General features: G+C 36.6%; 1 protein-coding gene across 1 annotated transcript in view; it reads left to right on the top strand.

Moving 5' to 3' along the window:
* SMAP1 (small ArfGAP 1) overlaps positions 1-24,739 on the top strand; it is a 127,248-nt gene that overhangs the window by 56,811 nt on the left and 45,698 nt on the right. The window contains exons 3-6 of the mRNA XM_006770329.2: positions 5,418-5,503; positions 9,663-9,738; positions 16,283-16,363; positions 20,764-20,844. Coding sequence (XP_006770392.2) covers positions 5,421-5,503; positions 9,663-9,738; positions 16,283-16,363; positions 20,764-20,844 — 321 coding nt within the window. The 5' untranslated portion in view covers positions 5,418-5,420. The remainder of the gene's footprint in view (positions 1-5,417; positions 5,504-9,662; positions 9,739-16,282; positions 16,364-20,763; positions 20,845-24,739) is intronic.

Genomic DNA, 24,739 nt, shown 5'->3' with positions numbered 1-24,739 from the left:
TGAAAGCAGGTATCTGGGGTTTGTTTAGCTTCTATAATTGCAACATTGTTTCTTAGAGTGCAAGCTCAGAGCCCAGCAGTGGCAGGCGGGGAACCTTGGCTTCCTCCATCACTGGAACAAGCAAGCCTCCTGCCCGTTCCAGCTTCATGGCTGCCGGCCGCCATCTTTGTTGGCAGTTAATTTGCATATCTCGCTGATTAGCCAATGGGAGGTGTAGCCAAGGCATGATCAATTACCATGTTTGTCTATTATTCGGTAAGATTTTCAGGGGAAGCCTGCCTTTGCAATTATAATGGTGATAATTTTGGATGAAGTTTTTCATTCAAAAAGTACAAGGTGAAGTTCATCTTTCTGGGAACATATGATAGGACAGATTGAATTTAATATATATAGTAAATAATATTAACTTTAAAATGTGCTCTACCTGAATGGCAATTTATTTAAAAGAAGTATATGCCCCTTTTCAGATCCCCCACCCTTTTTTTTTTCTTTTTGCAACCACTCTGCTCGTCCCAGCTCTGGAAAACTGAATTATAAATGCCAGAGAATAAGCAACTAAAATTCTCCTGTCAGTGCATTTTTGTAAAGCATTTTTGATGGGAGACCTTAAAGAAGTAATGTTTTAATAACAGGAATGATGATTTAATAATGGAGGCAACACTTAAGTATTCTGTTTTATGTTGACATTTCCTGGATACTTCCTTTGACTAGCTGATGCATGGCAATAAGAATTGGGACTGAAAAAATTTGATCCTAGTCTCAACTCTGTAACTGATTCATTGTATTATCCAGTAGAGCAATCATATAACTGTTGGTAAATATTTCCCTCCACGTCCTTTGTGGATCAGGGTTTAGGACCTGGAAGAGGAGCCGCACACAAACGAAAGAGAAAAGACACGAGATAATTTGGAAACATTGGGGGACCAGGCGAGTAAGTCCAACTCAGGAGGAAGGACTTCCACCTGTGCTCAGGTCTCACCAAGCTTTTATTGATCTGGGATACACCCATAGCATAGCCCTTAGGCGGGTGACCCCTGCAACAGGCAGAGACCCATAGCATAGCCCTTAGGCTGGTGACCCCTGCAACAGGCAGACTAGCTAATCAGCAAGGATTTACATAATAATAAATAGGGAAGTTGCTTCAGCTACCACTGTCTGGACAAACAGAGGTGGCGCCTAGCTCCAACCTTTGCTAGGGCTTCAAAGGCACCCAGCCTGGGGCAGGGGGGGGTGTGTCTCTGTCTATGCTTATCAGCTAGTGAAAACAATAGGTGGTCTTCCACATATAACCTCTTGTCTGCTTCCATTTCCTAGAATTGTGAGCCTTTAAAACAGTGGTTCTCAACCTTCTGGCCTTTTAAATACAGTTTGTCATGTTGTGACCCAACCATAAAATTATTTTCGTTGCTACTTCATAACTGTGATGTTGCTACTGTTATGAATCGTAATGTAAACATCTGATATGCAGGATGGTTGTAGGTGACCCCTGTGAAAGGGTCGTTCGACCACCAAAGGGACTGGAACTCACAGGTTGAGAACTGCTGCTCTAAAGCAAAGAGCCTGATGTTTGTAAGCCCTGCAGCATGTAGTGTCCAGTTTTGTTAGATGCAATCTGAGATATCTAAACTACTGATGCCTCCTGCACACACACCAATCACATTTTAATGCCATATATGTATATGCAATGTATATAATATATATACTGTATATTGGGCATACAGTTTATAATATCTTATCCTATCTAATAGAGGGAATATGCTAATTGACCCTCACGCCGTTGCAAAGATGGCAGCGCCCACAGCCAATAAGGAGGGAATATGCTAATTGCTGTCATACCCTCAAAGATGGCGGTGCCCACAGCCACAAGATGGTGGCGCCCAGTCCCCTCAGCTCCACTGGGGCAGCAGGTGTGTGGCAAGGCCAGCTGCTGTGCGCGCCTGCCTCCGGGGACCCCCCAGTCCCCTCAGCCCCCTAGCCTCCCAGGGCCGGCCCAAGGCACAGGTAAGACTTGGATGGCAGCTGTCCGGCTGCCAGCTGCCCAGGGCTGCCCGAGGCTCAGGTAACCAGGGCCGGCCGAGGCTTGTGCTGCTGGCAGTGGCAGCAACAGAGGTGTGATGGGGTGTCGCCTTCCCCTGATCACCAGGTTGCCTCCTGCCCCTGAGGGTTCCCATACTATGAGAGCGGGTAAGCTGGGCTGAGGGACCCCTCCTCCAGTGCATGAATTTTCATGCACTGGGCCTCTAGTTTATATATAAAAATAAAGTATTGAAAGTAATGTTTATCATTGTAGTCATTAGAATGTTTTTATTATTTTCTGCTGATTACCAGACAACAGAGTTTGCTCTTCAAGAACAATAGAATAAATTTTCTAAAGTGTCCTATAGGGCCCTTACCTGTAGTGTCTTGATACTTTTGAACAACTAGTTTGTACCATACTCCATTACTTCCTCAAAATGCCTTCTCCTATTGTTTATTTTCCCTGGTTTTAATCTCCAAATTGTTTACTCTAATAACTCTACTGAAATTTTCATTGCTGACTTTCCTTCTGCTGTATTCTGCTTTTTAGATATTATCTGAGCTCACTAATATCTTCCTTCTTACAAAATGATCCTTCTACATTGCTGATGTCATTGAATCATTGTTTCCCCCTGTCCCAACTAACAACCACACACCCATGCACCTGCACCCAGTCAGTTTTTTGTAGTGGTCTCTTGTAGAAATGACATACTAGTTCACATCACTACTCCCTTTCAGATTTTATACCTCTTTTTTTTCCTCCTAATTGTGATGGATAGCATCCCTAATCTAACATCAGTTTGGTATAATGTACACGTATGCCTTATTCCTAAATATCTTTTTTTTTGCCAAAAAAGTGTAATGACCTACATTAAAGAATATATGTAATATGTATAGTCCTATCATTGAATATAAGATATTGCTGATTGTAAAGTACACCTCCATTTTACAGACTAAGAAAGAAATTATTTATTATAAGATAACATTAATTATAAGATAAATTACTATTTCATACATGTTAAAATATGAAGAAAAATGTAACAGGGTCAGTGAAATGTGGCATGTATAGTAGATCCTGTTTTTAGTCTTACTAATTTTTTTGGTAAACTTTCTATATATTGTTTGCTTGATATACTTTTCAAATTTTTTTTACTTTCATAGTTTTTGTGAGCTGTTTCGAAGTTACTTTATGCATATATGGTGCCAATTAAGAAATTATTTTTTCTTGGTTTAATTCTTTCTAATTGTTTAATGTCTTTATTATCTTGATTATCTCTACTCTACTTTCAAATTCCCACCATGTCACAAAGATTCAGCATCATTTGAATATTTGAGATGGGAAACATTTTTTCTCTTTTTCAAAAAGAACAACCTATACTGAAAATTTCTCAACTCTTCTGCCACACAGAATTACATATTAGCTCTATGCATAACTAACTTCCAGGTAGGGTGTGTCATAATGTAATATAGTCCTCCACCCTGTTTTGTCAGTTCACTTTATACAGTCTTCCTCATCTCATATACTTTAAACAATTATTTTAAAATTATAGTTGACATATGATATTTTATTAGCATCGGATACACGTTTGGAGCCTGGGTTTATTTTGCCTTAGCCTCTGTTTTTTCCTTCTTTAAAACTAAATAAAAACACAAAAATTATTTTTTGGTTTACTATTCCCTTATATTGCCCAGCCCCCTATTACTTTACTTTCTCATTGTCTCTAGAAGAATGACTTAAAAATCAAGTTTAATTTGAGAGAATATGTATGTTGAGGTGGGGTGGAGTAGAGAGCCATAAGTTAGAGTATATTAGTATTTTGCATACATTAAAACTCTGAGTTGGAAGAAATGTCACTATTTTTTTATTTGAAGGAAGATAAACTCCTTGTATCCTTGAGGCCTACAACTCAAGGTCAGCATTCAGTAATTGTTAAATCTGAATTGCCTTTTCCAGGATGTGTGGGGGAGAGGGGAGAGCTGAGAGGTGGAGTGGATGTCCAGGAAACCAGAAAAATAAAAGGAATTATAATAAAAACGGGTTTTCTACCAATTAAAACATTTTAAGGGACTCAAGCCATATGCAAATAATGTAAAATAATAATAGAATAACGCTTTTTTTGGTAAATGTTAATTTAGTTTCTAACGTAATAGACTATCCAGGAAGTACTGTTTGGCTAGTCTTTACTCATAGATGATACTGAAATGTAATTAAACTGATTGAAATTATTATCAAAAACTCTTGGGGTTTATAGATTTTAGGGATGAAGTTCTATGAACTCCTGAACTTGTATGTAAAATTTGGCCATTGGGCACAGTTTTTTTGTTTGTTTGGTAGGGAGCAGATCCATAGCTTTCAGCAAAATCTCAAAGAAGTTAATAACTCCAAAGATATCAATCCACTTATGTAGAGTTCTAGGTCAGCACTCTTTCTCTTTTATCTCCTTTCCATAGTGATCTTGAGTATAAATCATGAAACCCCAGAATATTTTGAAAATCAAAACAAAGAAAATTTGATCTTGAGTTGTTTACTTTGAAAATGGTAGTGTTGTTCAAGTAGTATATTTAAAACAATATTACTGCACATGAACAACCCTAGGAATTCACTTGTAGGAAATAGTGAGTATAAATGAAGATGCTGTTATATGCACAGAAAAAGGCATTAGAAAACTGTGGATCCATATATTTTTAAAAAAATGTGAAGGATTAGAGATATGTTTTTATTTTGAACATAGTACTTTCATAATTGTGATTTAGATTTTTTTTTTTTAAAGAGAAGTATATGTACTGGAAATAAATGTTACCTTGTATATGTATATATGTGTGTGTATAGGAATTACTTTTTTAAAAAAATATTTTTACTAGAGGCCCAGTGCATGAAATTCATGCACGGGTAGGGCCCCTAGGCCTGGGCGGTGATCAGGTCCGATCTGTGGGGTGACTGGCGGGGTAATTGGGGCCCCACTTGCACCCACCTTGGCTGGTCTGGTGCTGTCCACTTGCCGGCCCCGCCCCCTGCCGCCAGTTGGGGGGCCTGCAGGCAGCTCTTGCGTTGAGCGTTTGCCCCCTGGTGGTCAGTGTGCATCATAGTGACTGTCGTTTTACCATTTGGTCGATTTGCATATTAGGGTTTTATATAGGTAGATTTGTTTCAGAGAGGAAGGGAGAGGGAGAGAGAGATAGAAACATCAATGATGAGAGGGAATAATTGATTGGCTGCCTCCTGCACGCCTGACACTGAGGGCAAGCCTGCAACCTGGGTATGTGCCCTGACTGGGAATTGAACCATGACCTCCTGGTTCATAGGTTGACACTCATCCACTAAAGCCACACTGACCAGGCAGGAATTACTTTTAAATGCTCGTGTGAATAATGCAAATACTTGATTTTTGTTTTTATTATAGTGCATGCAGGATATGGGAAATACTAAAGCAAGACTACTCTATGAAGCCAATCTTCCAGAGAACTTTCGAAGACCACAGACAGATCAGTATCCTTTAATACTTCTTTATTGTGGTTTTGTAAAGAATGAACTTATTTTTATAGTTCATATTTAACTGTGCTTAGGAAGATGTGGAAGGTGTGAACTTTATCATACTGTTGCTCATTAAAAATAAAACTTGCTTTGTCCTGGGCTGTGCTTTGTATCTAGTAAATTTTGGTAGGAATCTAGTAATACATGATCTACATAGTATTTTTATGTAATTATTACTAAGTATAAAATATTATACCTTTTCTTCTTGATCTCTATTTCTTTTATTTTTCATTAAAATTTTATTTATTTATTTATTCGGGGGTTGGGGGAGAAAGAAGGATCAATTTGTTGGTTCACTTATTTAAATGGTTGCTTCTTGTATTTACCCTGACTGGAGATCAAACTGTAACCTTGGCATATTGGGCCAATGTTCTAAGCAGCAGAGCTTCCTAGCCAGGGGTGCGATTTCCACCTCTTGATTGGAGAGTTTATTTTAGACCAGTGATGGTGAACCTATGACACGCGTGTCAGAAGTGACACGTGAACTCATTTTTTTGGTTGATTTTTCTTTGTTAAATGGCATTTAAATATATAAAGTAAATATCAAAAATATTAAGTCTTTGTTTTACTATGGTTGCAGATATCAAAAAATTTCTATATGTGACACGGCACCAGAGTTAAGTTAGGGTTTTTCAAAATGCTGACACGCCGAGCTCAAAAGGTTCGCCATCACTGTTTTAGACTGTTTATTAGCGATTTATTTGTGTATATCGTGAACATTTAAAAAAATCTTTTCCAAAGGGATTTTCTTTGATCACCTTTATATTGTAATTATATTTATGTGAAGTAGTTTGGCATGCATACATTTAAATGGCAAATTACATATTTAGTGTAAGTGGAGTCCTGAAGTAATTTATGCTGATATTCACTACTGACATTCCATATTTGCATAGGCTGCACAACTGTGTTTACTTTACAAATCTGTTCTAATGAATGAATAGAATATTTTCTCAAAGGCATTTTAATTAGGATATTTTCACAGTTGCTAAAGATAAACTTTTGATTCTGTAGGATTTCTTAAACTCATATTGAAGTTTGAGAAAGCAACATCACAATTGTGCTGCTCTATAAATATTAATATCTAATTCATTATAGGTATTTGTGATTCTATCCATAGGTGACATTTGCAGTAAAATATAGTTTCTTAAAAATCAGTTATATATTAGTTATATGTTATCCACTTGTGCACCAAAACAGTTTGTATGGTCAAACAGTGAAAAAAAAGATGATCTTTTCACACATGAGATACAAGTCATTATATATATTTTCATATTTATGTAGAAATCTTTTAAGTTATATTTAAAAAATTAGTATTTGTTTTTGACTTTTTCTGTTTCTGCTTTCCCACTTCCTTCCCACAAATTTAGCAATATGGTATCCAAGGCCATTTGTATTATAGCAAGATTCTAGGGTAAGAATGGGAGGTACATTACAGACATAAAAATTGTATGAGAAGTATTAAAGTGTAAAGAAACATAACATTTTAAGGTCTTGACAAGATTTGTGGGTTAAGTGGCAGTAGAAGCTTATTTTCCAAATTATGAAGAATTTTTAATACTATATTGAGCAGTTTAGACCTCATTTCGTTGGCCTAAATGGTTGAAGGATTTGAAAAACCTCAAAGGATTTTGAAGCAGGAGAAACACTGAAAACATTACCTTCTCCACAAGGAAGATTAGTTGAAGGAGATCTTGGAGTCAGAGAGACCATGTAGAATACTTAGTATAGACCTGAAGTGAGTAATAACAAGGTATAAATTAAATGGTGACATTGAAAATGGAGAGTAGGCAATTGGAAAGATTAGAAGGAAATTTGGGAGTAGGAGCAGTTGAGTTAGGTTTAGATTGGCTTTGTTTCTGAGAAAAATACTGAGATGACCCCAGATTTTCTAGGTTGGCTGAGGTTCTATGAAATTCAGTGGAGAGAAAGAATTCAGTACCAATGAAAGTTTAAGGGTTAGAAATGAAAGATAATGAGCTGTGCTTTATTACTTTGGGCAGGTTGAGGTGTGTGTTGGACATATACTAACCCAAATTTTAGCTCTCAACTCAAAGCAAAAAATCGGCTGAGAGACGGCTTGTATCTCGAAAAACTTGTTAGTCGGGACACTCGTAAGCCAAGGCCCCACTGTACTTAGAGATACCCATTTAGTAACTGGAAACATTAGTCTGCGCCCTAGAAGAAATAAGAATGCTTATTTGATTTTTCAAATTAAATGTGATTACTTCTAAAGCATTTATGAATTATGGTCATATTTATATGACTTATTGACCTCTTATTGTTCACAATAAGTCTGTTCTTTTTTTTTCTTCCCATTTGTGGAGATAAAAGTTGTCTCTACAATGAAATTGCTCAGTTCATCCACAAAGGGCCAGCTTTTTTGATCGTTTCATCATTTTTTTGTTAGAAAAATATAATATAAATTTAGATTTATAGTTATGACAAAACAACATTTAGCTGATATACATGTAAAACAATTTATGTAAATATAACATTGCATTTTATGAAAATCTTGGCATACTTGTTAATTTTTGGTATAAAATTGGCTGCCAAAATGCTCACATACCTAAATAAGCAGCCTTTTAGCAGCCCTGGCACTTTACACTTGAAAGGGTCACCAAGGCTACTTTGAAAATAAAGGTGCCCTTCAAATTGACATTCTTCTTTAGATTTTAAAGCATGTATTATCATTACCAGAAATTAACAGACTGATTCACAAATGAACTTGTGTTGACCAGTAACATTCTGAAAAGGTGGATATCAGACATTCCTAGTTTTGAATCACAACTCTCTTTTGTACTGTACTAGTAGAATCCCAGAGAACTTCTAAAACTTTCTGTGCCCCAGTTTTAGATGTAAATGGCACTTACCTTATAGGTTAAGAGGAGAAAAAAAGATAATGTAAAGTGCCTTTGACATAGGTTGTAGAAAATTATCTTTAAAAGTCAGCTTCAGTCATTTCGCTTATTTTAATAAATTGAATGTTTAGATTTTCTGTCTTGCCATTATGAAAGACCTTTGAGTGTTTTCATAATGCCTCAGCTCTTTTATATCCACTGGGTAGTGATCTGTTAACTCTTTCTATTATCTGTTGCCTCAACTGTCAATTTTTAAACGGCTTTTGTTAACTTCTAATATGGAGTTATTGACTGAAAGTATATTGTTTTACTGCTTTAGGTAACTTTTCTTTTGAACAGAAGAATGTCTTAACCTGGGGATCCACAGATTGTATTTCAGAGTGATTCATTTCCTTCATAAGTCTATGTATTTTATTTTATGCATTAAGAGTCACAGAAAGGAGTCCACAGGTTTTACCTGTGGGGTTCATGGTACTAAAAAGGTTAAGAATCCTTGATGGAAGAATTTCCATTTAGTGATAAAGCAGTAATTGAGTGGCAAGAGAAGTCATCGATATCAGATAACCGCCAATTCTCAAATCCCACTAGAAGTGGCTCACTCCATCAACACGAAAGGCTAATTTAGCCACCTTCAAAAACATTAAATAGCAGTAATCTTGGCTTTAGCTTCTTGACTTCTCCCCCATTTCTCAGATTTGGGGGAGAAAAAAATTGGCCACCACTTAGAGGCAGCATGTATATTGGGAAAAAATATAATTAGTACAGTCTCAATCGTTCGATATTTCCCAGTTCCTGATTCTTCATCTATGATGTGAAAATAATAATATACACATTACTGGGCTGTGGAAGGATTAAAGGAAAGAAACTATGGACAACACATAATGTCTGGTTTACTGTGGGTACTGATTATTTTCTTTATACTGAAAATCCAAAACGAACCTTTATTGAGTTTAGAGGATGGTGAAGATGGAGTTGAGCTTAGGAATATCATGGAATTGAGAAATACAGTTACTTTCCTTTCTAGAATTGGGTTGAGTGGTTTTGTTGGTTGGGGGAAATTTCTTGAAAGAGACCAACTTTTTTGGTAGAAAGAAAAGTAGATTATAGAGTTTAGTTATAGAAATAGTGTGAGAGGAAAACATAGACTGAGGAGTAGGAAAAATGAATTTAGAATTTAAACTTTGTGGAGAGGAATGAATCAAAGGGCGTGTACATGCCACTGAGCTCATGCTTTTCCTTAAGTTATTTGTTTTCAGAGCAGTGGAATTTTTCATCAGAGATAAATACGAAAAGAAGAAATACTATGATAAAAATGCTATAGCTGTTACAAATGTAAGTAAAATCTTCATCTGTCACTAATTTAAGTTTATTCCATAGATCTTGAACTTTAACATCTAATACCGCTCAATTTATTTATTGTAAAAATAAACTAGTTATATACTTTGTCAAATTTGTATATTGGAACTTTTTGTCAAATATGTTAATGAGCTCTCCTGTAGCAGAACTCTTGAGTTAGAAAGGAGCATATTCTAAGAGTCTAATAACTGCCTAAATGGCGTTTAATTAAGTTAATTTTATGAAATTTATATATAAAAAAGATAAGGCCAATAATGGAACAAAGGGGATGAGGAAATTATTTTACTACATTCTGGAAATTTGTGTAAAATAAAAAGGTCAATTTATCCTCCCCTAATGACTTTAGTGAACCTGTTCATTGGTTATTATCAAGCCTTTTGATAACTAATAGTTGAACCTTACTATAGTGATCAAATATGATTTATCACTGTTTTTTTAAATGTTTTTTTCCCTGATTATATTTTCCCATTCCAGTTAGTTATAATTTAAGACTAATTCTCTTTATTGATGCAATCACTTTTTTGGCCTTTGATTTTTAGATTAATAAGCAAGCTTAAGTTAGTTAAACGTGTGGTTAAGTCTGGAAAGCAATTTAGAGACAATGATTTCATCTCATTTTACATGCAAACTGGTTTTTCTTTTCAGTCCATAAGGAGAAGCAATATTCTAAAAAATTTAATCAAATACTAACAAAATAAGGATATTTTAATATATTCTCTTTGACAATGAAAAAATCTTGTTAAAAAATGTTCTAACATATTGTCAATGTGTATTTTTGAGCAAAGATACCCTGTGTGTAGAGTTTGGTCTGCATTTACAATGAATGTAGGAGAGGAAATCTTTTGAAAGACTGACAAAAATTGACAATATTGAGAATGACAATTATAGTGTGATAACTAAGTTTAGTTATAGCATTATGGGGAAAAGGGACTAACTTTAAAGCAAGTAATATGTTTTCATGTGAAATTTTAAGAAATCCTTTTAGCATGTTCTATAAAATACCAGAGGCCCGGTGCACGAAATTTGTGCACTGGTGGTGGTGGTGGGGGTGTGTGTGTGTGTGTGACCCTCAGCCTGGCCTGTGCCCTCTCGCCGTCTGGGAGCCCTCAGGGGATGTCCGATTGCCTTGGATATGGGAGAGGTTCTCACCACTGCCGCTGCATTGCCAGCCATGAACCTGGCTCAGGGCTTCTGGCTGAGTGGCACTCTCCCTGTGGGAGTACACTGACCACCAGGGGACAGCTCCTACATAGAGCATCTGCCCCCTGGTGGTCAGTGCACGTCATAGCGACTGGTCGTTCTGCCTTCGGTCGATTTGCATATTAGCCTTTTATTATATAGAATACTGCTTTTTTACATTATACATTCTTTTTAATATTCTAAACTTTAAAAAAATTTATTGGAATGACAGTTAATAAAATTATATATGTTTCAGGTGTACAATTCTATAATACATCATCTGTATAGTGTATTGTGTTTGTATTGTTCACCATCCGAAGTCAAATCTCTTTCCATCACCCTTTATCCTCCCTATGCCCTCTTCTACCTCCCCCCACCCCTTAAAACCTTTAAATTAAATCTATATTTATAATATTTTTTTCATGAGAACAATTTGGAAATTACTTTTATATAGTAATCTATACAAAAACGGTTTTACCTTTAAATGATAGCTGTTGTTATGGAATTGTTTTTTCCCCCCTCAGGTGTGATAATGGTATAATACTTAGTTAAGAGAAATTCTTCATCATAAAAGATGTATTTTGGAATAAAATATTTAGGGATCAAGTGTCATAATATCTATAAGTCATTTTTATTTTTTCTATTCAGAATATTGATATAGCAATTAATTATACAAACACACCTAAAAATAACCTAACATAAATTCTATTAATGATGAAATACTGTTTTCTCTCACTGTCATCTATGCTATCCTATATAATAAAAGCCTAATATGCTAAGTGTCTGGTCGTTCGTTCAACCAATCAAAGTGTAATATGCTAATGATATGCTAAGGCCGCTTAACTGCTCGCTATGATGTGCACTGATCACCAGGGGGCAGACAGTTGACCGGTCGACCAGTCACTATGATGTGCACTGACCATGGCTAGGGTCTGACCGATTGGGACTGAGCGAGATGGGCTGGACACACCCTGGAGCTTTCCTGTGGCCCCTCCCCGGCTGGCCAACCTACTGTATTCCTCCCCGGCCCCAATCGTGCACTGGTGGGGTCCCTTGGCCTGGCCTGCACCCTCTTGCATTCGGCCCGCTGGTGGAATGACTGGTCACTATGACGTTCACTGACCACCAGGGGGCAGACGCTCAACACAGGAGCTGCCCCCTGGTGGTCATTGTGCTCCCACAGGGGGAGCGCTGCTCAGCCAGAAGCTGGGCTCATGGCTGGCAAGTGCAGCATTGGTGGTGGGAGCCTCTTTCACCTCCATGGCATCAGTAAGGATGTTTGACTGACGGCTTAGGCCCACTCCCTTAAGCTGTCAGTTGGACATCCCCCGAGGGCTCCTGGACTGCAAGAGGGTGCAGGCCAGGCTGAGGGACCCCTCCCCTCCAGTGCACTAATTTCGTGCACTGGGCCTCTAGTATTTAATAATATGCCACAGAATATAAGCAAATATTTTCATTTGATGTTTAAAAAATTTGTGATATCAGCAGTCAGCAAAATAACATCAAATTTATATATGAAGAGCACATCATAAGAGATTTCATGCACCAGGCCTTTAGTATTGCAATGATTATTCAAAGTCTTCACATGTATCTTCAACATCAGTGTCTTTGTCACTACTAGAGCCATTTTTGAGTTATTTAACTCAGTGTTTTTAATTTAAAAAATTTTAGTACTGTTGACATGCAATATTATTTCAGGTGTACTAGTATATCATAGTGATTAGATATTTACATATCTTATGAAGCAATTACCCAATAAGTTTAGAATCCATCTGACACCACGCAGTGTTGTTGACTTTATTCCCTATGCTGTACTTTACATCCCTGTGACTTTTTATAACTGGCAATTTGTACATCTTAATCGGTTCCCCTTTTTTACTCATCCCTAAGGTCCCCTCCCATTTGGCAACCATCAAAATGTTCTTTGAATACATGTAACTCATTTTTAATCGGCTCAGTGAAGCCTAGCAGCTGAGATACAGGGGAAGGGGACGGGGGAGTGGTGCGACAAACATGGTACACTGTTAAGTTTTGGTGAATATTAGTGAAGTTCATAGAGATATTCTATGATTTTTTTTACATTTTTTATAGTTTCGAAAATAAAAATTCAAGGTAAAAGATTTTATACTCTTGAGTTTATATTATTTTATTGTTTATTTTAAAAAATTTATCTTTATTGTTGAAAGTATTATAGATTTCCGCTTTGTTTTTCCCCCTCCTCTGCGTACCTCTTCCTGCCAAGCCTCTGCCACACTATTATCTCCCTATTGTCTATGTCCATGGGTTATGTATATATTCATACAAGCTCTTTGGTTGATCTCTTACCACCCACCTATCCTCCCCCACATTCTCTCTGAGATTCAGCAGTCTGTTCCATGCTTCTATGCCTCTGGATCTATTTTGTTCATTAGTTTATTTTGGATCTGGAGAGTATTACGCTAAGGAAATAAGCCAATCAGAGAAAGATAAGTATCACATGATCTCACTCATATGTGGAATCTAATGAACAAAATAAATTGAGTTTATATTATTAATGTAATGAAAATTCAGTAGAGTTCACAAAAATCATGTTTAACCCAAGATATAATGTATTATACCTCATCATTAATAAGCAAGGTGATTTTTTAAAGTTTATATCTTAGTAAGATTAAATTATTTTCTCACTCTTCATGGCAATAGATTTGCAAGTAAATATAAGATTCCTAATCTTATATATTACTAGGAATTCCATTATGTAGTTATGTCCAGTGTTAATTATCTTGAATTAACCCTCAACATACTAAATGCACCTGTTCCATATATATATATATACACACACACTAGAGGCCCGGTGCACAAAATTTGTGCACTGGGCGGGGGGTGTCACTCAGCCCAGCCTGCACCCTCTCCAATCTGCAACCCCTCGGGAGATGTCCGACTGTAGGGCCCTAGCTGGTAGGGCCCTAGATCTTTGACTTTGGGATCTTTTTCATCTCTAGAGCCACTTCTGATTGTTCAACACTGCTTTCTAAAAGCATGATCCTGCCGAGACCGGTTTGGCTCAGTGGATGGAGCGTTGGCCTGCGGACTGAAAGGTCCCAGGTTCGGTTCCGGTCAAGTGCGTGTACCTTGGTTGCGGGCACATCCCCAGTGGGGAGTGTGCAGGAGACAGCTGGTCGATGTTTCTCTCTCATCGATGTTTCTAGCTCTCTATCTCTCTCCCTTCCTCTCTGTAAAAAGTCAATAAAATATATTTAAAAAAAAAAAGAACCCATTGTGGCCCTCGAGTCAAAAAGTTTGCCCACCCCTGCCCTAACCATTCCCCTGCCAGCCTGATCGACGCTTAACTCCTCTCCTGCTGGCCCGATTGCCCCCAACTGCCTTCCTCTGCTGGCCTGATTGCTTCCAGCTGCCCTCCCCTGCCTGCCCGGTTGCCCCTAATTGCCCTCCCCTGCTGGCCCAGTTGCCCCGTACATAAAAGGGTACGGTCTTTTTTATCAATAGTTTTATTCATTTCAAATGGGCCAGATCCAGCCCGCGGGCCGTAGTTTGCCCACGGCTGGGTTAGGGGGTGATCAGGCTGGCAGGCAGAAGTGATTAGGGGCAATCAGGCAGGCAGGCAGGCAAGCGGTTGGAGGCCAGCAGTCCCGGACTGTGAGAGGTATGTCTGACTGCCTGGTACAGGATATTTTTGTCACCTCTGTCCTTGACCAGAATTGAATCCACAACTCTTCGGTCTGCAGTTCAATGCTCTAACCATTGAGCACCCGGCGAGGGCCCGCATATATTTTTATATCCAGCTTTACATGAATTTGGGCAAAATGGTCTTTTTTTGGTTGTCAATCCTCATCTGAGGACATTTTGTCCATTGACTTTTACTTTAGAGAGAGTGGAAGGGTGGTGGGAGAGAGGTAGAGAGAGAGAGAAAGGCATCAGTGTGAGAAAGCACATTGATTGGTTGTCTTCTGCATGTGCCCTGATGGGGATGGGGATCGTGCAATCCTTGACTAGAAATTGAACCTCAGACCCTTCAGTGTGTGTCTGACCCTATAACTGATGAGCTACTCCAGCCAGGGCATGGTCAAAAAGGTCTTTTTGATAGGTTATCATCCTAAGTGTTTTTATGTGCTTTTTTTTATCTCTTGTTTTCTGCATAATGTAGTGATTAAATATTTTTTGCAGATAAATTTCCAGTGGGAAAACCAGCTTTGAAGCCATCTTTTAAGATGCTGTTTGATTTCTTAAACATTTTCTTCTATGTGTAATTTCCATTAGTATTCACTAAATGTCTCGTTTGCACAAGTACAACAATGTGTAAGGAAAAAATAACCCTGAGGTTTATGAATTCAGATTGTGATTCAGGAATTGCAGCCATAACTAACTTAAGCAGATTGAATGAGGATTTGTCATCTCATAATGTTATTTTGACATTACATAATGACCTTTCTATAGTAGTACCTTTAATTTTTAAATTCCTCATAGGCACTATTGATGTGATTGGGTAATAGATGTCAGTTTTATGGCTCCAAAGATCTACACATTGTGTAAATATATTTCAGTTATATTTTTGCAGTAAAGAGAGCAGGAAGATATGTTTCCATTAAAGTGATCAACTACATATATATAGAAATTCAGTAGGAACATGTGTGAGAAGGCTTTTAGATGAAATCCTTTTTCATGTATAAATTGTCTCTGCTGCATATATAACTGTCTCATAAGGCTCTGGGGTAATGCAGCAAGTACAGCTTTGGAAATAGTGTTTGTGTGTGATCTTAAAGAAGGAAGTGTATAAATTGCTTTATAAGTCTATCTGCTGCTTTGTTGTTATATTGCATTAATCCACTTTTTTCCATATCCTGGCCTTTTATTTTCTGTTTTCTTAAACAGTAGATTAAAACTTTAATTTCCCCTACTTCAGATCTGTTTTATTTTCCATTCTTAAAACAGTTACTATAAGTTAAAAAACACACAAACTCATTTCTACCTTCTTGCTACTTGGAGCAATATGTCTTCATACATTAGTATTTCAATAGTAAATATTGACTAAAATTGAATACCAGGCAAAGCTTAATTATTTTTTAAGTACTTTCAGTATGACCTGGTTTTAATAAATTTTACATTTTAGTGAAATTCATTTTTAATCATGCACTATCCTGTAATAAATATTTTAAGAAATTTTATGTGGAAATTTAAAAAAAGCAGTACATTCTTCTTGATGCATTATTTTCCTTCGTTAACATACTCCTAAGTACTTCTGTATCTTAGAAATACATGTGTTTTTTTTGTTTGTTTCTTTCTTGTACCTATCAGTTCTGATTACCTTCTTCTTTTTTCTCTCCTGACTTTTCATCTGATTCCACAGATTTCTTCCTCTGATGCTCCCCTTCAGCCTTTGGTAGCCTCTCCTTCTCTACAAGCTGCTGTTGAGAAAAGCAAATTGGAGGTATGCTAGTATTTTAGCCAGGCACGTTATGTAGTGTTCAGTAGTAAATTAACTTCCTTTCTCATTATGCCATACATAATTTGGAGTGCTGTAATAGTTGTTTAAATTTTGTATGGTCTTCAGTATTAAATATGTTAAATATAACTATTTCTAGAATATTTTCCTATGTCACAGGTAGGATTAAAGGGCTTTAATCTATATTTAATTTAAAAATCACTGTTTTATTTGTACCATAGGTATATCTCAATATTTAAGAAGGAATTAACCTTCTGTTGTTTCCATTACTGCCTTCTACTTAACGTTTTTAATAGTTGCTGTTGAAATCTTTGATATATTAGTAAAATCTGATTAAAATGTTTTGTTTCTATGATTCTGTTGTTATAATCACTTGAAGACAGTTAATGTTTTTTTTTAAGCATTAGTAATAGTCATGTATGTAGTATAGAATCATGAGTTTACAATAATCAATGATAATTTTAGACTGTGTTTGGGGTAGCAGTGGTTAAGGGTACATGATGCTACCCCATTATGGATTTTTAAATCCATCCCTATACACTTTTGAGGTTTAAAAAATTTTTACTCTTTATTTTTTTCATTTGTTATCATGAGTTCATTTGAGACATTGTTTGAACTAACGCTTTTTCTGTGTCTACACCTTGATAAGTGGTGCACTAGAGATGGAGGATACACAGGCAAATAAGATATGGCCCCTGACCTCAAGGAGCTTGTAGTCTAATGATGAAAAATAGATAACTAGGTAACTTTACAGGTTTCTAATACAACATAATGTGTGCTGTGATTGACATGCATTCATTGTGCTGCAGTTAATACAGGAGTCATACTTTTGATGCATCTTAAACTCTTAATAAACATTAGCTATAAGGATGAGAGTACATTCCAAGTAGAGAAAGCTTCTTGTGGGGGGAAAATCTGTCAGCAAAGTGGAATGTTTGGGGATTTGCAAATAAAATGACATGGCTGTAACATGCATAGGATAGGGACAGAAGTCAGAGAGGAGTCTTCTTGTGAGCCTGCTGAAGGTAATTGATGTTCATTCCGAAGGCTCTGGCACTTTAATAAGTTCTAAGGATAAAAAGGGTAACCGGATCTGATTTTTATGTCATAACACAGCTCCACTGTTTGTGTGAGGAGTGAATTTTGTGTTGATGGGTGTGGAAAAGGCTGAGAACCTGTTATAACCCATGAATAAAATGATGGGAGCATGTGCTAAAATGGAGGCTGAGGGGATGAAAAGGAAACTATAGTTTTAACACATTGTATGCGGGAAACGTATTTATACGTTTTATGTTGACTGGTAGTAGAGCGTGGGACACGTATTAATACATTTTTTATAGATTAGCGGTAGAATGCGGGTAACGTATAAATATGTTTATACTTTTTTATTGCTCTAAAGGGATGCTAACATGCAGATATACGAATTCCAAAGGACAAAATTTGGGTCTCTAACACATACAATGGTGAATTATGTATGTACTTCCAGGTATAACAGTATTCAATCTATTCAACTGCAAAAATGGACCGTGCCACCTGTTAGCGTGTGATAAAAACTACCCACAAACAATGTGTTAAGAAATCTTGAGAAGATAGAATCTGTGGGAATTAGTAATCAATGGAATATGGAGGTACTTTGGGAAGATTTGATGATTCCCAGTTTCTGTCTCAAGCATTTTAGTAGATGATGATGATATTGAGTGAGAAAAGGATAGAAGCTGAGGAGGAGGAACAGGTTTGAGAAGAGAAAAGGGAGATGAATTAAAAGTTGTATCTGTTGACTATGAGATGACTGTGGAACATCCAGGTGTCTAAGTAGGTGGTTGATATACAGGTCTTTCAGTTCAGAGGAATGAGCCAACTGGGAGAGAGGGAAGGAAGGAAAAGCATTTTATAATATACTAGAGGCCCGGTGCACAGATTTGTGCACTGGTGGGGTCCCTCAGTCTGGCCTGCACCCTTTGGCAATCCGGGACCCCTTGGGGGATTTTGGCCCGATCCCCGCAGGCCAAGCTGAGAGATGCCCCTGGTGCATGAATCTGTGCACCGGCCTCTAGTATGCATATAAGATCTTTGGTTAATCTCTTCCTGCCCTTCCCCTTCCCCCTTTCCCTCTGTGAATCATTAGTCTGTTCCATGTTTCCATGCTTGTGCATTGAGCATCTGCCCCATGGTGGTCAGTGTGTGTCATAGCTACCAGTCAAACAGTTGAATGGTCACTTAGGCTTTTATATATGTAGATATATAGATAAAGAATTTTTGCACATCTCATTTATTTTTCACTTAGAAAGCAGGGATACTGTTATTTACCTCATAAAGTTAGGATTAAGTGAGTCAAAGTAGTGTTTAGCATATGATAAGGGATCAGTAAGTGTTGGCTGTAGTAAGGAAGAGTGATACCAAAGAACAATGCTCAACTGGATGACACTGAGTAGTGAGACTTGAGAGTTTGGTCTCTGTTGTCCCATGACCCTACCACTGAGTAGCTGTGTTGCTTTGTGCCTTACTTTCCTAAGATTTTGTTTCTTTGTAAAACAGCAATAATGACAGTTTTTTTCCCCAGACAGTTATTATAAAAATTAAATTAGAAAATAAGGTGCTTATTATATTGCCTAGCCCATGGGAACTTTTATTAAATCTCTTATGTTATAGCCTAGTAATTGCCAGTATTGCCTTTTCTGATTTACAAATAGCAAAAATTCTTTTGTTGAAAGCGGTTGTGTCAAACACCATTTTAAAGGCACAGGTGCAAACTCAACCTTTAGGCATTTAGACTAACTTTTGTGTGATTATTATTCTGCTTTACCTGGGTTCATCAATTTATACTTTTGTGTTTACTACTAGGAAACTAAGGTTAGATCAGTACCCAGTTGCAGTAGTCATTCAATTCTAGGTTTCTACACATCTCTCTCCTCTGTAATGCCTATGAATAATACTCTTTGTTTAATCTTTATTTTTTTTTAGGATTTTTTTGGAATTAAATGTATTGGTTAATAAGATTACATAGATTTGAAGTGTACAATTTTATGATACATCATCTATCTATTGTAGCGTGTGTCCACCTCCCAAAGTCAAATCTACCATTTTCATATATTTGACCCCCATAATATATCCTTTTTACTCCCCCACCTTACTTCCCTTAGGTAACCACCATACTGTTGTCTGTGTCTATGAGTTTTTCTTTTTCTTGTTTATTTGTTGCTTTCAGTTTTATATCCCACATATGAGTGAAAGCATATGGCTTTTAACTTTTTTATTTCTTTCATTTAACATGATCTTCTCAACATTTATCCATGTTAATTTTTATTTCATTTTCCTCTTTTTGGCATGTTTGTAGTCCTTAAGTTTTTAATATTATATCCTGTTTCATCCGTCTTGAAATTGCAAATTGTGAACATCATGATACCATTATAGTTTACCTTGACTGTTGGAATACACTATTAAGCTGGCTCTGGTCCCAAAATACTGTATCTATATTTACCTTTTTTTTCCACGAGAAAATAATTGTTTGCCATTTTAAAAATCACAATACTGTAGTGATAGACTGAAAATGTTTTGTGACATCTTAAAAAGTGATAGTACTATACCTTTCCTCTTTATATTTACATGTTATAATCTGTCTTTATCTGTGTGATAGGAATTGTATTCATCAGTTAGTTTATTTTTTCTTTTTATTCAATTTTGAATTTTATGGAGCTGTTAGGAAGCTTATGTAAAGATGCAGTGAGACTTTATTGAATAGAGGTCTCATTTGTTTAATTACGCAAATTCTAAAATATCAAGTCTCACCTCCATTTTAGTTTTTTTAAGAAAAGATATATTTTTAAAAATATATATTTTTATTTCAGAGAGGAAGGGAGAGGTAGAGATAGAAACAATATGAGAGAGAATCATTGATTGGCTGCCTCCTGCATACCCCCTATCTGACCAGAATTGAACCTTGATCTCCTGGTTCATAGGTCCATGTTCAACTACTGAGCAATACCAGCTGGGCAAGAAATTATATTCTTAAAAAAAATTTTTTTTTATTGATATGAGAGAGAGAGAGAGAGAGACATTGATTTATTGTTTCTCTAATTTATGAATTCATTGGTTGCTTCTTCTATGTATCCTAACCGCAGATTGGACCTGCAACCTTGAAGTATCGGGATGATACTCCAACCAACTGAGCTAACTCTGAGGGCCAAGAAAAGATGTTTTTTATTCATCAATATATAACCTCATTGAGAATATGAATTTGCTCTTTACTTTTATATTTCAGTATCACCAGATATTGTCATCATTGAAAATTTGTACCTTTCTCAAATGACAACTCAAACTAATAAAATGTGTTAAGAGCTGACAATTTTTAAAAAGTAAACTTAGCAAAACTTTGGGCTGTGTTTTAGAAAGAAAAGGAAAAAAAAAAAGAAGAGAAAAAGAGAGAAAAGGAACCAGAAAAGCCTGCAAAACCTCTTACAACTGAAAAGGTAAAATTTCCTTTTTTTAAAAAAATCTGTAAAGATTACCATCTTATTTGCATACTTTTATGTGAACTAGAGGCCCAGTGCACAAATTCGTGCATGGGTGGGGTCCCTTGGCCTGCCAGTGATTGGGGCTTACCGGGCCATCTCGCCCAGTCCCAGTAGCAGCCGATCAGGGCCAGCCAGCTGGCTGGCCATGGGGAGGGACTGCAGGGAGTTTGCCAGCTGCGGGAGGTTGACTGTGGGAACGCCCTTTCCACCAGGGGCAGCTCCTGCATTGAGTGTCTGCCCCCTGGTGGTCGGTGTGCATCATAGCTACCAGCTGGTCATCCGGTCATCTGGTGGTAATGGTTGCTTAGGCTTTTATATATATAGATGAGTTTTGGGATATTCATAATATGCAAATAATAGTTCTTTGAACAAGTATTCATTGAGCAATTACTATGTGCTAAATATGTCCTATGATAGCTTGTTCTATATGATTTGTAGTCAGTTATGTATGTGTGGGTATAGATAATGTGAGTTCCTCAAAGACAAGTATTCCCTTATTAATGACATAAAGAATGGCATTTTAGCTTACTGGTATATGCACAGACTTCAGTAAAGTTTGAAGAATGAAAAAGACCCAATATACCTGAAAGGGCCTTCAGAAAAGACTCCATGCTTAAGGTTAGCATTTGAACTAGATTTTGAAGTGTAGGTAGATAAGGTGCAAAGGAATATATCATTTGGACTGAACACCTGAAGGATAGGCATGGAAACTGGAAACAGACAAAGTAACTATGCTTAGGAAAAGAGGACTAGAGGAGTTTGAAGATATATATCTATGATAGAAAATAGTGAAAAAATAGACCAAAACAGTAGATTGAGCTCAAATTGTAGAAGATCTTAAAGTCGGGTTAATTCTTTATTGGAGGAAAGGCTGTGGGAAGCATTTTTACTTGCCTAAAGCAGATGATACAGCTAATTCACAAGAATTCTTTTGGAAGATTATTTGGCAGTGATCTGCAGGATAGATATGATTAGACAAACTAGAAGTAGAGAGAACATTAGATTTTTTATAAATAATTATGGCTGCTTGGCTTTGAATGCATTTCACCATAGAACCATGGAAACATGGTAGGGGGATTGTCAGTAAAGGGAGCATTCTTGATTTTCTTGTTGAAATTTTAAAAATTGACTTTATCAGGGTATCAATTACATACTACAAAGTGTACAGTGTGAATATGTACTCGTTCTTTCTCTGTCATTTGGTAGAATCTCTGCATTCAAAGAGTTATAAACAAGCCTTCAGCAAGTTAAGATGTCCTAAGCATCCAAAGACTCCTCAATTCTTCATGTAGCAGTCAGTTCCATCCATCATCTGATTCTTCACCTGTCTTCCTAGCAGTCTCCCTCCATTGTTCATATAGTCAGACTTGTCCATTGTCACCTAAACAAATTTTCCTGCTTTAAATTGCTTTTCCAAAAATGTCCTTTGCTTTCCCCACCTCCTACCTAAAGCTTATTCATTCCCTTGTTTCCATGCAGCCCTCTAAACATCCCAACTAAATACGTTTTCTCCCTTCCTCAAATTTCTGCTATTTCCTTCAAGTACTCCTGCTGCTGTTCATGGTAGGAACCTGTGAGAATACTCACACAGAGGGAAAAACTTTAGTTTCTATCAAAGTTTTGTGGTCAATATACTGCACAATGTATAAAAAAAGATTTAAAATTATAACGGGAAATTGAAAGAAAAATAGCACAAATAAAGAAGGTTTACTTCACATATAGACATTTTTTCTGTATGTTCTGAGCTGACTTTTTTCAGAGGGTGTATATAATCTACACAGGAGAAATTAGTAGTAATATCAGTAAAAATACAGGGTGGGCAAAAATAGGTTTACAGTTGTGAGTACATAAAAGTTTATTCTTGTATTTTTTAATTATTGTATTATTTTGCATATGAACAACTGTAAACCTACTTTTGTCCCAACCTGTAGTAGCAGTAGTAGCCAGAATAATATCATCATAAATAATAGTTGGCTTTATTGATCATCTGCTTATACCAGGAGCTATGCCATGTGTGCATCTTTTACGTACAGTTGTATATGTACAACTTATATATAATAAGTGACCACCCATTTATCTACCGCCTAAATTAGGAAATAGAACATGGCCAGCACCCCAGAAGCTGTCTTCCATAACTCTTTTTAATAAAAAAAAATCACTTCCCTTCTCCCCAGAGATAATCATTTCCTTGCATTGTAGAAGTAGTTTCACCTTCTCTGCATGTGTTTCTAAGTAATGTGATTTGTTTTTCTTTATTTTTTGAATGTATGAATGGAATAATGCCATAAATATTCTTGTGTTTTGCTTTTATTAGTCAACCTTTTTTTTTTTTTCTTATAAGGGTCAATCATGTTGTGTATAATTGCAGTTTATTCAGTTAATTAGCCCTCATTCCAGAATCGCTGATTTAAATTCTACATCCATGAAACTGGGTCTTTATAGAAGAACAAAAGCGTGTCTGCTGCATGACTCACTGGAGAGCACCAATGAGAGAAAGGCTTCTCTTGGCGTGGACACAAATCCTTTCTCATCAGTTTTACTCAGACGCTGAAAGGAAACGAAATAGTTATGTATATGGAAAAAAGTTTGTGATAATGCCATTAAGTGGGAGGTAAAATATAACATCAGTTAAAACTGAAATCAGTCATTTCCTTATTAGAAATGATCTAAAGTAAAATTTATCTTGTAAAATCATAATTCTTTTCATCTAATTCCTACTTGATTAGAACCACCTGCATTTGGAGGCAAAATAGAACAGTGTGTTAGATGAAAAATTTGGTTAGAATCATAGACTTGAGCTACAGAAAGCATTGGCCCCATAGCCATAAACTTTATCATCTTCTGGAGTATCACTTTTGTGGTACTTAAAATTATTTGTTTAGATTACTGCATTTATTTGAAAATATTGAGTGCCAGAAAAACTAGAGGCAAAAAAAAAAAGGATCCCAAATTCATCAAAATTTAGCTTATAATTGCTTATAATAAAGTAGAAGTGGCTAAGCCCTTCATAGTCTGGCCATTACCTGTTTTCACATTTTGTTTTAGTTAATTCTTTCCCAAATCTATATAATTTCCAGGAAAACTGAGTAGATATTTTCTTCTGAATATTCTATTGTTATGTTATTAAGTACATGAATTATGGCAGGGGTCCTCAAACTATGGCCCACAGGCCACATGCAAATACAAATATTGTATTTGTTCCCATTTTGTTTTTTTACTTCAAAATAAGATATGTGCAGTGTGCATAGGAATTTGTTCGTAGTTTCTTTTTAAACTATAGTCCGGCCCTCCAACGGTCTGAGGGACAGTGAATTGGCCCCGTGTTTAAAAAGTTTGAGGACCCCTGAATCATGGCATATATTTTAGCTACCTTTTAGTTTAATGTTCTACTTATCTGGGTTATAATCTTTTTTCTTGTAGTCATGCTATTTCAAAAATTGTTTTTTAATATGTCATTTAAAGTTTCTTTTTAAACTATAGTCCGGCCCTCCAACGGTCTGAGGGACAGTGAATTGGCCCCGTGTTTAAAAAGTTTGAGGACCCCTGAATCATGGCATATATTTTAGCTACCTTTTAGTTTAATGTTCTACTTATCTGGGTTATAATCTTTTTTCTTGTAGTCATGCTATTTCAAAAATTGTTTTTTAATATGTCATTTAAACTTGTGGCTGAGCAGAGCTCCCCTTGTGGGAGCACACTGACCACCAGGGGGCAGCTCCTGCATAGAGTGCCTTCCCCCTGGTGGTCAGTGTGTGTCATAGTGACTAGTTGTTCTGCTGTTAGGGTCATTTTGCATATTACCCTTTTATTATATAGGATAGAGGCCTGGTGCACAGGTGGGGGCTGGCTG

The sequence above is a fragment of the Myotis davidii genome, unplaced genomic scaffold (genome assembly GCF_000327345.1).
Source record: "Myotis davidii unplaced genomic scaffold, ASM32734v1 scaffold803, whole genome shotgun sequence".
NCBI classification, from domain to species: Eukaryota; Metazoa; Chordata; class Mammalia; order Chiroptera; family Vespertilionidae; genus Myotis; species Myotis davidii.
This window is presented reverse-complemented; position numbering and strand designations above follow the sequence as displayed.